This window comes from Tyto alba, unplaced genomic scaffold, assembly GCF_018691265.1.
Source record: "Tyto alba isolate M040663 unplaced genomic scaffold, T.alba_DEE_v4.0 Super-Scaffold_7, whole genome shotgun sequence".
In the NCBI taxonomy this organism is placed as follows: Eukaryota; Metazoa; Chordata; class Aves; order Strigiformes; family Tytonidae; genus Tyto; species Tyto alba.
The window spans coordinates 2,567,687-2,581,628 of NW_024881328.1; the positions used below are offsets into that span (position 1 = coordinate 2,567,687).

General features: G+C 45.3%; 2 protein-coding genes across 4 annotated transcripts in view; one reads left to right on the forward strand and one right to left on the reverse strand.

Moving 5' to 3' along the window:
* NEB (nebulin) overlaps positions 1-5,539 on the forward strand; it is a 131,809-nt gene extending 126,270 nt beyond the window's left edge. The window contains exons 143-149 of the mRNA XM_042808539.1: positions 253-345; positions 1,414-1,521; positions 1,844-2,027; positions 2,508-2,600; positions 3,591-3,740; positions 4,046-4,155; positions 4,747-5,539. Of these exons, the coding sequence (XP_042664473.1) occupies positions 253-345; positions 1,414-1,521; positions 1,844-2,027; positions 2,508-2,600; positions 3,591-3,740; positions 4,046-4,155; positions 4,747-4,920 (912 nt within the window). The 3' untranslated portion in view covers positions 4,921-5,539. The remainder of the gene's footprint in view (positions 1-252; positions 346-1,413; positions 1,522-1,843; positions 2,028-2,507; positions 2,601-3,590; positions 3,741-4,045; positions 4,156-4,746) is intronic.
* Positions 5,540-6,356: 817 nt separating this feature from the next.
* RIF1 (replication timing regulatory factor 1) overlaps positions 6,357-13,942 on the reverse strand; it is a 36,503-nt gene continuing 28,917 nt past the window's right edge. The window contains exons 29-36 of one of the 3 annotated variants that reach the window (XM_042808541.1): positions 10,986-13,757; positions 10,321-10,458; positions 9,977-10,054; positions 9,768-9,883; positions 8,880-9,033; positions 8,520-8,628; positions 7,334-7,571; positions 6,357-6,837 (exon numbers count right to left, since the gene is read on the reverse strand). In XM_042808541.1, the coding sequence (XP_042664475.1) occupies positions 7,351-7,571; positions 8,520-8,628; positions 8,880-9,033; positions 9,768-9,883; positions 9,977-10,054; positions 10,321-10,458; positions 10,986-13,757 (3,588 nt within the window). In that variant the 3' untranslated portion in view covers positions 6,357-6,837; positions 7,334-7,350. Of the gene's footprint in view, positions 7,572-8,519; positions 8,629-8,879; positions 9,034-9,767; positions 9,884-9,976; positions 10,055-10,320; positions 10,459-10,985; positions 13,758-13,942 lie in introns of all 3 variants that reach the window. The other 2 variants (XM_042808540.1, XM_042808542.1) reach the window with 2 other exon arrangements.

A 13,942-nucleotide genomic window follows, 5' to 3' on the forward strand; every position in this document is an offset into this window, starting at 1 on the left:
AATCACCTTATGTTAAACATAACCATTCTGAGCAAAAACTCCACTTCTAATTTAGCCTGATTTTCCCAGTTTTCCTTGGTTTTGCCTATTTTTCCCTTTGATTTTTACCTTTAGCTCTAGCAAATAACTTTTTAGATGCTTTATTTCCCGAGATCTTTTCTACCCCTGCAGTGATGAGTATGCTTAATCAATAACACTGTTTACAGAGTGAGGTATGAATGATTCCAGTCTGATTTGTGGACACCTTTGTAGGTTTTGTACAAGGAACACCTGGCTAAAGGAACTCCAACCCCAATGACTCCAGAGATGGAGAGAGCTAAACGCAATCAAGAAAACATCAGCTCGGTATGCTCTATTCAGAAAATACATTTAAAAATAACGTTTCAATTCTTAAAATCCTTACTCAGATTAAGAGTGTGGATATTAACGTAACTACCTAGCCACCTAGTTTGGAAGTATGAAGTAACCATACTAAAATCAAATCCTTTAGCACTTGCTTTTTACTTTCTGCTGCAATTATTTCTTTCCGTGTGATTAACTACTTTAGTTCGGGGTTTTTTTTTAAATGAGTTGAAGTTCAGATAATGTATGTTGCCTTCAAGTCTCTTGCAAATATCTTGGTTTTATTCCTCTTACACTATATGACATATGATAATCCTTCAGCAACAGTGTAGTTTATGTTAGATTTCTGACATTCTGTATAAAAACATGACAGATCTGGAAGTGGCCCATCTTCAGGCTCCTCTTTGCTGACCTGTTACTCCAGGGGTAAATCCTGACACGCCCCATCTTGTACAAGTTTATACAGATAAGAGATCAGAGAATCACAGAAGGGTTTGGGTTGGAAGGGACCTTGAACGGTCGCATAGCCATCTCCACCCAGCTCAGGTAGCTCAGCGCCCCGACCAACCTGGCCTTGAGCGTTGTCATGGCTTGCTGATAAATCCAGTAATACAGTGCCTGCAACTGTTCACAGAAGCATGATGCAACTGTTACCACTCAAAAAAGAAACCCTGCGAACCCAGCAAAGGTTGTAGTATTCCAGTGGAAAATAGAGGCCTAGTTGTGCTGTCTGATTCACGCCGGTAACTTCACTGACGTCAGTGAGGTGCATGTCAAATGCATGAAAATACTGCCTAGAACATTATTACTGCTGTTGTTACAAAATTAAGAAATATAAGGACCTTTTAGTTAAGAAAAGGAATGTTTGGAATCAAGTCCAGAGCCGCCCCTATTTCTCATAATTAAGAAAATGAATTTTGCTTTGTATTCTAATCTTACCACCACGGCTCCTGCTGCCTTCTGTTTTCTCTCCCCTCCCTTCTTCTCCCGCTTGGCTCAGTACAGCTCATTCCTCAGGCTGCAGAAGTAGTTTTGGTGCCCTGTGCTCACTTCCTTTTTCTCCTCTGGCAGGTTCTTTATTCGGATAGTTTCCGAAAACAAGTACAAGGCAAAGCTGCGTATGTCCTGGATACACCTGAAATGCGGCGTGTACGAGAGACCCAGAAACACATCTCTACAGTAAGAGCATTTATAGATGTATTTTCAACTTGGCGAGTGATTTAAATCAAATCATAACCTTGTGCCAGAGACATTCTGGGGTTGGCAGCTCAAGGACAATGCACACGTACCAGGGTTGGTTACTCAAATTCTTAAACGCTAAAGGCAAGAGGGACTGCAGGAAGGGCATGTTTGGGACGAGGCGCTGGCATTGTTCCTTGGTTTGGAGACAGCAAAAGTTCAGCCCGGCAGCGCCTCTACTAGAAATTCACCCGAGGTAAGCAGGAATAAAAAAATCCTTCATCTAAGCTACAGAGCACAGACATTTCATTTTAAATCGCAGGTGAAATACCACGAAGATTTTGAGAAAAGCAAAGGTACTTTCACACCTGTAGTTACGGACCCCATTACAGAACGTGTGAAGAAGAACATGCAGGACTTCAGCGACATCAGCTACAGGGGCATTCAGAGGCGAGTGGTAGAAATGGAGCGGAAGCGCGTGGACCAGGATCAGGAGACGCTCACAGGTGAGCAGCAGCCAGGTTCTGTAGCCACTCGAGTACTTCGTTTACACAAAACGCAAGCTGACCTGGACGAGTTGTTTTATTTAAGCGCAGCCCTACCGATGCAAATTTATCATTACTTGGAGAGGAGGGTTTTATCAAAGTCCGTTTTGAAAATAGTCTCGTAGAGCAGCTGTAGCTCACCCGTGGCCTGCCTGTCCCATTCCACCCCACGTTCTCATGTAATGCTACATTTCCATTTCTCACTTCTTCATCTCCACGGATACTGGAAAAAAACCTTAGCTCACTCAATGTTGGTTAAATTAAAAAAAAAAAAAAAAAAGCCTAATCTGGGCTCTAGATTTGAGAAATACAAATTTATGAAGTGCTGCTTGCCCTCTTCTGGTACTCTTTTACACCTCTCCAGGCCAGCCACGTGCTGCTCAGACTCTAAAAGTCGCTTGAGGCACAGCTCCTCCTCAGAAAATGCCGTTTCTCTGACAGGTCTGCGGGTGTGGCGCACCAACGCCGGGTCAGTCTTCGACTACGACCCAGCAGAAGACAATATCCAGTCCAGAAGCTTACATATGATCTCCGGTTTGTGCCACAGTCTGTACTGTTTGTGCAAAAGAGGGTTTATAGTGGTGCCAAGCCGGCCAGTAACGCTGCTGTGGGGCCAGGGAAGCACAGCTCAGCACCCTCCCTGCGCACGACCGCCCGTGGGGGCTGAGGTGCCCAGAGCCCAGGGTGTAGAAATTGCACAGCAACGGTCCTGGTGAGAATTAATGGTAACTAGAGGAGAAATTTATCTAGGGCTCCTCCTCACCAGCATAACTCTATTCATGCTAGCTCCATCGAGATGTTTACTGTAGCCATTTCTCAAAAAATGTTAATCTTACGTACAAGTGCTCTAACACAGGCCTGAAGAGGATACCATGATCCAGTTAACTGTAACACCGGCTCCATTTTTAAATAACTCTAAAAATACTATTCCTCACCTACCTTCTTTTTTTTTAAACTCCTTTCCTGCGAATCATTTGAGAAGAGATACCTCCTGAATGATAGAATAGGCGTGGCTGAGGTCTGTGTCGCTGATGAAGGAAAGCATGGGACGATTGGAATAAAAATTTTGGAAGTAGCTAGCAGTAAAGGGAAGGAGGTTGGAGAAAGAAAAAAAAAAAGTCAGAATATTAAAGCTCACAGAGTCATAGTAACCGTGCCTTTTTGAGCACGGTGCCCACACAATACTTTTAAAAAGCACTGACCCTGGAGTAGCCGTAAGACTACGATTATTTCACATGCTTTCTTCCATAAACTTTGTAAAATGGAGCCACCGATTCGGCACAGCAGCCGTGTAGCTGAGGTCACTTTTCTGCCCAAGATGAACAACTTCTGTGGGTTTGGTAACGGCGGTAGAGAGCGCTGGGGATTTTTGCAGCATGTGAACACACGTGTGTGTGTATATACGCAGAGTAGCCTATATGGGGGTGTGTGTGTAACATACACGTACGTACACGTGCATTTTCACGTGTGCATCTCCTTCCGAGACCGAGGCCTGAGCTGGTGCCCCCTGCTCTCCCCTCACAGTCCAAGCCCAGCGCCGCAGCCGGGAGCACTCCCGCTCCGCCAGCGCCCTGAGCCTCAGCGGCGGCGAGGAGAAATCCGAACCCTCGGACGGCACGGACCAGCACCTGTCCTTCTACAGCAACGGGGGCTTCTTTGCCACAACTGCCACAGGTACGAGGAGAACAGAAATGCCATTTATTTGCACGGGCAGACAAATGGTATCGGGACCAGCTGGTAGGCGGTACCGGTCAGGGGCTCAGGTTCAGCAATTCCTTTCGCCAGGAAAAAGCACACAAGTACAGCTGCAGAATGCTGAGTTACGGACGTAGCCAGCAGCTGTAAAGCTGTATTTCAGTGGGTCAAAGCCAGAGTCGACCCACCTAATAACCTATCCCCTGATCTTTATTATTCAGAGCAACTCTAACCCTATTGCAAGTTCCGTCAGAAACAAGACAAAATGTATTTTCCTTTTGCAGTGGGCTACAAACACGCTAAAACCATAGAGTTACCACAGCAACGGTCATCATCGGTTGCCACCCAGCAAACAACGGTCTCATCAGTTCCTTCTCACCCCTCCACTGCTGGTGTAAGTACCATCCATTACTTGGCTTAAGCCTCACAACCCCAGGCTTGCTGCCAGAGTTAGTTTAACCTGAACCGCAGCCCCGGGGGGTTCCAGGAGCTGCTGGTGCATCCTCCCCTCCCTGGTAATCCCCTCTTCTGCACAACTTACAACGCTTCTTCCTACTCCCAAGATCAAGTCTTAGCTTAGACAGGACAGCAGGTACCACACGGCCTCCCCCCACCTGTGGGGAGGCAGCACCTTACGGGTACCCCTGATACTGCTCAAATACACCCTGGAACCAGGCTCTGGCCTAAGGTAGGTGCTGCCTGGGGAACTGAGGCACTTCAGTATCCAGAAGATGCTGCGGTCGGAAACGGGGAGATTGGAAAGACCAGCAGGATACTTCCCTCAGTAGTACTTTTAGAGTATTGAACGAGTAACTTGCCCTTAGCCTGCTCTTATGTTTCATTCCCCTCCCGCAGCTACAGCCATCAGAGCTGACAGCAGGGGTATAAACATGGCAATTGTGTTTGGTTTTTTTTTTTTTTGGGGGGTTTTTTTGTTTGTTTTGGTTTGGTTTTTTGTACCCCTTTCCTTTCTTAAAACTAACAGAAGACCTACCGGGCCATGTACGACTATATGGCAGCTGATGCCGATGAGGTTTCCTTCAAAGATGGTGACACGATTGTGAACGTGCAGGCGATCGATGAGGGCTGGATGTATGGCACCGTGCAGCGCACCGGCAGGACGGGCATGCTGCCAGCCAACTACGTGGAAGCCGTCTGACCCAAACCCCGCCTGCCCCTAAAGCGCCGCCGCTGCGCAGCCCAGAGGGGTTTGTCACCCGCCCCCCCCCTCCACCCCGATGGGGCCTGATGACCCACCACCTGAGAAACAAAAAGTCACAACTGCAGAGCAAACTACTCTCGCGACGTCCTTTCAAAGCCTTTTTGAAAACTACCTGCAAACACACTAGTAGGCATTGCTCATGAGAACTGGATTTCTTCCCCTGTCAAAAAAAAAAAAAAGTATTTTGGACTTTTAAAGATTTCACCATCACGATATTTAATTACGCTAGAACTGCAAGCCAGTTCAGGATGTCTGGAACTCTATACATTTACTCAAGACTACCCAGCATTACTTCGTTCATACTCTCCTAAAAGGGAGTATTTTTCTGGGCTATTCTAAAGTGTTTGAATGTGTTCACTTCTATTCATATATGCAACATTTAAGCTTAGTGTCTCAAACCAACATTTAGCTGGGGCAGGGAGGGAACCCACCAAACCCAAAGGCCTCTCCTGTTTGCTGAGCTCTTACGCAGGTGTGTTTCATGCAGCTGTTCTGGGGTCAAAAGCTGTTACTACTTGTAAATTAGTGACTAAATAAAGCTAATGGTTCTGCAGTATGTTTGGTGTTTTCACTCATGCTGAAGAGCAGGAATCAAATTCACAACAAACTGGCTTTGTTCAGAAAACTACTGAGAAAGGGAAAGAACCCAGAAGGCGGTGGAGGACGCACCAACCACAGCAGGAATCAAACACTGAGGGGCTGCGCGTGAACTGGACAAATCATTTCCTACCTGAACACAGGGGTTATCACCTGCTTCTGCATCTGGTACCAGCTAGTCTCCAAGAAAGAAGGAAGAAATCGCTGTACAGTGTGTCCAAGCTAGACTAAAACATTAAAAGCCAGTTAACAGTAGGAGTTGCACCATGCACGCTGAGGGCTTTTTGTTCCAAGGGAGCTGGCAGCACGTCACGGTGTTCACAGCCAGCCTGAAAGGGAAAAGTCCTTCCTGGAAGCGGGATTCAGCATTGAAGGGTGGTAGTTAAACAAAGGTGTTAACATCCCTTACACATCCTTATCTGTACAGGTCACCGCATGCGGGAGTTGAACAAGCTCAAGGAGGCAGATCTGGAACCAAAATAACATTTTCAAGAAAGCAAGAAAACCTACAGCCAACTCATCACTGGGGCTGTTCACGTTACAGCTCCGGGACCCCTCTGTCCTGTTCATTTCCCTCATGAGATGCATGAACAGGGCAAAGACTATTTAGAGTTTTGCTGACAAGGCACTACCCGAGGACCTGCTCCTACCTTAAGGCACCAGCAATGACCTTCCAAGGTGCCTCCCAACCTTGTGAATCCAAACAATGATGAGGGAAGGGGAAAAAAAAAAAAAAAAAAAAAAAAAAAAAATGAGACAAGCCAACCACCAAACCGTAACATTCACAAGTTTGGGAACTATTTCCTGTTTTATTTGCCCCTGTTTAACTTCTAAAAACCATCTGCAGCAGTTCTTTTCAGTAAGTGTCCATTTTGATAACTACAGTACAATATATACAGATTAGATTTTCAGAGTAAAACCCATGTCTTCTCTCTGAAGGTCTCTAAGAAGCAGCAGCACATTCCATACAAGTAAAACTCCATCATAAATTATTAACCAACATTTGCCATGATAAGTCTGTACATAATATACAAAGAGCTCTTGCCAAATCCATTCATTTCCCCAAGGAAAAAAATCTTCTCCCCAGGAGAAACTGCTGCAAACAAAGAACGTGGGAAAGAGCCTGAGAAGTTTTGCAGAGTCTTTCACCTGTCAGGGTACATTTCTGTATCAGCTTCTTAGTGTGATTCTTACAAAAATACATGCAAAAATAGATGCCATCCACTTGTCAAATACCAGGGTCCTGGACTGTTGCTGCTGCAAGGAATTAAGCACAGCTTATCTCAGTATAAAACAGTGCTGAAAAGCCACTGTCCATCAGTGTCAGCAGCTTAAAAAGAAACAAACAGGGGCAGCAGATGAGCAGAGCTGTTAGACCAATCTCTCGCCAAGTAATAAAAGAGTTTGCAGCACTAAGAACACTTCGGATTTGAAAAAATAATTTACTCTGCTGGTTTGGTTTCACAGTCTTTGCTATTGCACAACTTTATCAAGTTTTCTTTCACTACCTGAAAGAAATATGCATAGCAATACAATACAAATACCTCTAAATAGGGAATAAGCAATCCCACAAATTAGAACAAAAAATAAAAAACCCAAGGGAAAAAAAAAAAAAAAAAAAGAGAACAAACCACAATACATTTTGTTCATATAGGTGTTTAAAAATCTTCTATAGTACAAAAATGCACAGTTTAAGGAATAATTCACCAGTAAGAAAAGCAGGTTCTGGGGAAACAAACAAAATCCTCCTTACTTTGAAATAAGAAGCAACTAATCAGAACTTTCATGGGGTGGCGATTTCCAGCGGGACTGCAGGTTTTTCATGATACAGTTTGTCATGCCGATAAGTTTTTCCTGCATCTCAAAAAGTTGGCTTCCCGAATAGCCATGAAGATCCTCAGAGGTCAGCTGAGCAGCCAGCGCATCGATCTGAGTCAGGAGATCTGCCGGGGGCTGGTCGCTTGTGTTCAGGCCAACTGGTTCAGTCAAATCTGAAAAGAAAGGAAAATAGGGCAGTGCAGTCCCTGGGTCTGGATTAAATCTAAGCAGAATTCTGTTGTAGCGGAACGCTACAGCTTCTTTTGGACAGAATAACATATTCAAGCAGTCTGCAAAGGATTTGTGCCACGCGACAGGGGAGCTTCTGACAAAGGCAGCCCCCAAACTCCACGTGACCCTTCTTTGTGGTGACTTTCATCACGTTTTTCATCGTTGTACAATGAAGCTAAGGACAGCAGTGGAGGTATTCTGGCACGTTCCGATACGGCCGCTGTTCTTGGAGACATGTTATCCCAAAGTCCAGCTTTTAACCTGAACAGCTGAGAACTTACTCCCCGAGTTCCCTGTTTTCCCGTTAACCAAATGCCTCAAGTACCGTGGAGGAAGGACCACCCTGGATCCCCGTTGGAGCTATTGGGCCAAACTCCCCAAAGGCACAGGAGGATTCAAATAAAAATCTAGGCACCCAAATCCAAAATGGGTAATGCAGGGAATCGGGGCCCCCTCCGCTCCCACCCCTCGGGATGAGGCACCCGTAACTAGCTCTGCTTCATCTTCTGTGCGTGCCCAGAACGGCAGCAGTTACTGCGGCATGGAACAACCCGGGGCACCCTCCCAGCTGAAATTCAGAAAATCCCGCTCTTACAGCCCTGCCCGATTTGTTCTTCGCATGCTTATGTGAGCTCGTTTTGGGAAAACCAGCACCCTTCCCTCCAAAGAGGTAATAAATTTAAAAAAAAAAAAAAAAAAAACAACACACCACTGCTACAGGGCTTCGTAAAATGGCTAACAATCACCCATTGCCTCATGTGCTAATATTAGCTGCTAACACATTAATAAAAAAAAAAAAATAAAAAATCAAGTGTTCCTATTAAGAGAGAAGGAAAGCTGCAACACAGCAGAAACATCCAAATCCTAAGCAAGCTGCTGGCCACAGGTACCTGTTGCAAGTTTTTCTTCATCTACAGCAAGAGGTTTTTCCTCTATATTATTTACAGACTTTTCTGCATCTTCCAGCGCTGCTATTTCCTCAAATCCTCGAGATTTTACCTGAAGATTTATTTGGAGAGAACAAGAGATGTATTTTCAGAGGGAAACAACGATAACAAAAACATTATTCCCATGAATAGTATAGTAACCAAGTCATCTGTACCTCGAATCCCCACGTGACTTTGGCAGGCAGAGATTACATTTTCAAGTGCTATTTCTAATGTGGGGGAAAACCCCATTATTCCTCGTGATGGATGTCAGCAGTTCATTAGGCTAATAGTGACTTTTTGGGTACAAAAATTAAACTTTACCTGATGCTCGTGATATCCTTTAAGAGCTTTTTTAACATTGGAAACTTTCGGAGAGCGGATGGGAAGAGTTTTGATTTCTGATGCTGTCAAAGTACTGAGATCACCCACTGTCTTGATGTTCTTCGCTCGAATGAGCTGCCCCAAGCCCCTGGCGCTGCAGCAGGGGAGAAAGGAAAAGGATTTATTAGGCTAGAATTTGTGTCCTTTCTGCCTGGCACGGTGGAACAGAAATCAATCTTACATGAATACTGATTCACGCGCACGTAAGTGAAGGGAAAACCAAAATGCAGATGCCGTTGTGACTGCAGCAGCACACCTTTTCACAGTTTGCCCTATATCCATCAGAGAACGACATTCTGAAGCTCACTGGTGAGTAACGTGAGTGGAAGGAAAAGGAGCAGACTACAGCAGAAAAGGCTGCTCTGAGCAGCTCCCACTGCACGTCTCCGTTTGTCGTGCCAAGTTATCAAAATTCAGACTGGAAACCAAACTAGCTGAGCACCCGGCCTCTGTACATTTGAAATGTAGATTGATTTATCTTTTTCTTCCCCCCCAAAATCTCACTTTGCTTTCAAAACACAGAAAGCTCCAACTGCTTCGTCCCTGATCGTTAATATCAGTCTGCTCTGCCATATGAAATGGAAAGTCCCTGTGTTCCTGGGTGCAAGCTTTTCATAGTCTTACAAAAAAAAATTGCTAAAAAAAATTGAGCAATTCCAGAATAGTTAAAAGTCTCTCCCCCACCAAACCAACCTCCTTCCTTTAAAAAAAAAAAAAAATTATCTGGCAAAAGATGTCTTAAAGTCGTCACATTTTGCATCAGAAAAGTTGGTTTCATAGGCTCAGTTTCTATTAATATGTCATCTTCAAAAGCAGCAATCCACTTACCATATGTTTGATGTAATCTGAGGTAAAATGACATCAACCGGTGCTTTGCAGCCGACCAAGGCCGGGTACACGCATTCTGCAGGGCACGGCAGCAATTCCTTAGCCATTTCTGTAATCTTGAACGATACAGAAAAATTATTAAATTCACTATCACAAAAACGAATACAGGAAAAAAATAGAAGAGATACATGAACCAAAGCACTTCTTACTAAACACTTCTTTGAGCTCTTAAATTTAGCGTTACGAGATCCTGGGGACAGAAATCCTTTGGTTGGAGTGGTAATATGCTGGATAGAAAGAGAGGAAAAAAATATCTCTCAGGATCACAGGAATTCAGTTCATTGTAAAACTCTAGCTACTTAGATCTCAGAGCGCATGTCTTCCAAGAGTACCAGAATGAGGCAGGCTAAACCAGTTACAGCTACTTCTTAACATTTACTGATTCTCCTACAATTGCCTGCAAGTGACTGAACACACAGTAAAGCAATGGTACCTATGACAAATGAGAAACGTGAGTACCTGCGACATCGAGAATATACGTAACAGAATTTACCTTAGACTGAATATTAGATAAAATTTTAAGACTTCGGGAAGATGGTGATGAATGGGATCTAATGACAGGACTTCTCCTATCTATGTCATCCGCCAGTCCTTCTTGATAAATTGGATTTGCAAAAGAGACTCGACGAATCTGTTTTTAGAGAGAAGTAGTTTTTATAGCATGAACTCAAACCAACCCCCCCTGGTGAAGTCAGTGAGGAGACAACGCAGCTCCGTTTGAAATAAAGCCATTAAAGCTCTTGAATGACACAGGTGACGTTTCACCCAAGGACAGAAACTGCGGCTTCCTCATTGCTAAAGGAAACACCGCATGCGTTTTCTAAAAAGCCGCTCAAAATCCAGCGCAGGACCCTGAGCAGGTAGGCAGGGGCTCCGCAGGAACGGCTGCTGCACTGCAACCCGGGGCTGCAGATCACACCCGGGCACTCTGTTGCCAAAAGGAAACCTCCCACCCCCAAGCCCCGAGAATGCAAACCTGTCAGTGTTTGCACAGTCCAAAAAGAAATCGGTAAGCCTTCAGTTTCAGCGTAAGATCATTTACAATGAAAACCACAGTCGGCAATTCAACATATTTGGGACTGTACACTACAGGTGGTGGAACACACCCCAGCTATGAACTGAGTGAATTGTATCACGGAATGAATCTCATCGCAATACCTTATTAGCTGGTGACAGGGAATCATCCTCTTGCATTCTTTTTACACCTCTCTTTAAAATGCTGGTGGATGGAGAAGCTGAAGGAGACCACGTGCAGCGTACCTGCATGCCATTAGGGCTTTCATTAACTAACACTAAAGCATCACCACCTTCCGGCTTCTGGGGCGATTCCACACTGTTATTTTCTACCGCATCTGCTTTGTCCAAGGCCACATTTTCAGGCCCTTTAGTTTCACTTTCCACCGATTCCTCCTTCATCTCTTTATCCTGAATAACGCAAGTTTCTCCTACAGTGTTCTCAGCTGTTTCTTTACCATCCTGACTGCCTTCTAGCTCATCCATCTGCTTTTCCTGGGGTTCGCTCCCACCGCTCAGCGCCTCGGCGTTCTCCTCCAGCTGCCCGTTCTGACTGACTCCTTCCTCTCCTGTAGCTGCTGGCTCTCCGCTCCGCTGCCCTTCAGCCAGCTCACCCTCGCCAGCCTCATCTGGAACACACTCAGACAGACGCTGTTCCGTTCCGTCATTCGGATCAGCAGGCTCTTTTATTTCCGCTACGCAGCCCGTAACTTCACCTGCTACACGCTCCGGATTCTCTAGATCCTCCTCCACTACAACACTACTGCCTTCCAGGTTATCCTCAGGTCTTCCCTCTCGTTCCGAGTTAAATGCATCGGGTTCCTCAGGAGGGTGCAACGGCGTGCTCATTGCACACGGTGCCGCGGGCAAGCTCTCGTCAAAATTTGAATTATCAGACACCTCGGATGTATTCACAGATACCTGAACTGAGGTGGTTTGGGGCTCGTTCACTTCTTGAGTGTTCTCAGTTTTTGACTCAGTGAGTGATGTTACTTGCAGCTTTGAACCTCTGCAATAACAATCACAGATCCTTGCTCTTTTCAGCCTTTTGCTTCTTTTGTGCTGACACTCAGGTGTTTGCAAAGAGGAAGGATCACCACCAGAAGCATTTGCTTCTGGGACGCGTTCAGGCACGATATTTGAACAACGGTTTGCTGGGTGTGATTGCTTTTCAAGGTGTTTATTTTCCTCTGCTGCTTTCGAATTTTCAGACGCACATGGGCTGGTGAAGGATTCCGTCGGTGCATCGCTCTTGTTTTGTTCTGCATTTGTGTCCTGTGCGTCGGGTGACTTCTTTGAGCCGGCGGACCCCAGAGCTTTGCTAGCATCTGTGGGAATTGCCTGGCCACAGGGTTCAGATGCCAGGGCAGCATCTGCGCTGACCTCACAGCTCAGTTCCCCTGGATTTGTTTCCATCAGATTCTTTGTTTCGTTTCCTTGCGAAGACACCTCCTGGCTGCAGCTTCCTGCCTGGAGATCTTTCGCTTTAGCTTCAAGAGAATCGCTTCTGGTTTTCGGTTTTGCAGATTTTTTCTTCCTTGTGCTTTGCTCCTTGGTCTCAGAGCCATCAGCCTCTGAATTTTCTATGCTGGACAGCAATCCTTGCAAAGCTCTTCTCGTTTGGTATCGTGGGCGTTCAATCTTCTGACCTACTGCACTCGAGCTAGAGTCTTGACCTTCCGGGTCAGCCTTCAAGCTATCTTCTGACTTCCTCCCGCTTTTGTTCACTTCCTCATCAAGGCCCCTTGAAGCAGGAGACTCCTTTGAGCTCAAGTCCTCTGCAGCAGCGCTCTCGGGTAGGTTGCTTTCTTTTTTATTTGTATTTTCTGCAGTTTTTCCAGAAGCCGGTTCCTGCTTTTGGGATAGATCATCTTTAGTCTGCAGCACCTTCTTTTGCCCAGATTTTTCATCGTCTTTACGTCTGTCTCGCTTCTGGTGGCTATCTTCCTTATCTTGACTACCTGCTGTACCTTCTACAGTTTCTGATCGTCGTCTTGAAGAACGTCTTAGTATTTTTTGGTTAGAAGACACATGTGGAACCTGACTGTCATCTCCTGTTACCTGGTCAGATGACACTGTTGTCTCCGGGGGTGTATTTTCTTTAGAATCCATGTCCAGTGTCTGGACCCCTTCTATTTCTGCTATCGTACCCTCAATTTTTTTAATTTCTGTTTCTGTAGAATGCAGAGCTTGGGACTGAGCAAAGATGATGTGTCCCACGTCTTGTACTGTAGAACATAGTTCAGAAACATTTTCCATACTGTAGGAAGCAAGAGACTCCTGTGTGCTCTTCTCTTGTTCCGACCTTGTTAACGACTTGGACTGATTATTTCCTTGGTGCTCCATTTTACTCTGCCTGCGAGTTAGCCTTCGTATTGCAGTAAAGATCTGTTCAGACTCAGGTTTGGAAGGCTTTTTATTTTCTTCTCCAGACTTCTGTGGCTTAGAACTAGTCCTGCCCACCTTTGCATTCTTGCATTTCTCTGCCCCAGGAGCACCTGCAGCCATCTCCGATGAGCTGTTTAATGCTGAAACGCTGACGGGTCTGTTCCCTGAACTATCAAATTTCTCCAAAGTAATAAAAGACTGCCGTCGGCTTGCAGGCTGCGGTGTTCCAGAAATTATGTCACTTGAACTATTGCTGACATATGAAGCGGTTTTGTTCTCTAAAGACCCCTTTGAAGCTGTTTCCACGATGCTTTGTTCTAATCCCTCTCCAGCTGACGGCTCCTCCGGATTCATTTCGGCTGTATCCCTTCTCGATCCTCCCTCGCTGTTTGAGGTTGAGCTCTCCTCCACGCGAGGAACAGAAGACTTTTTCACACAGGCAGCGTTCTCAAGAGAGGTATCTGATCTGCAGTCCTCCGTGATTTCATCTGATTTGTTGGTGCATCCTTCACTCCCTGCATTTTCTTCCTGTCCCAGAAACATGATCAGCAAAGCATTGTAGTTTTGCTATTAATATAATATAAACACACAGCTCTGGGTGAATAGAAAACACCACATCCACATGGTTTATCAAACCACCCTTCCTCCAAATTATTTTATTATCTGTCCTTCAGTAACTATCAAAGACTTTTTTTTTCTTTTTTCCTTTTTTT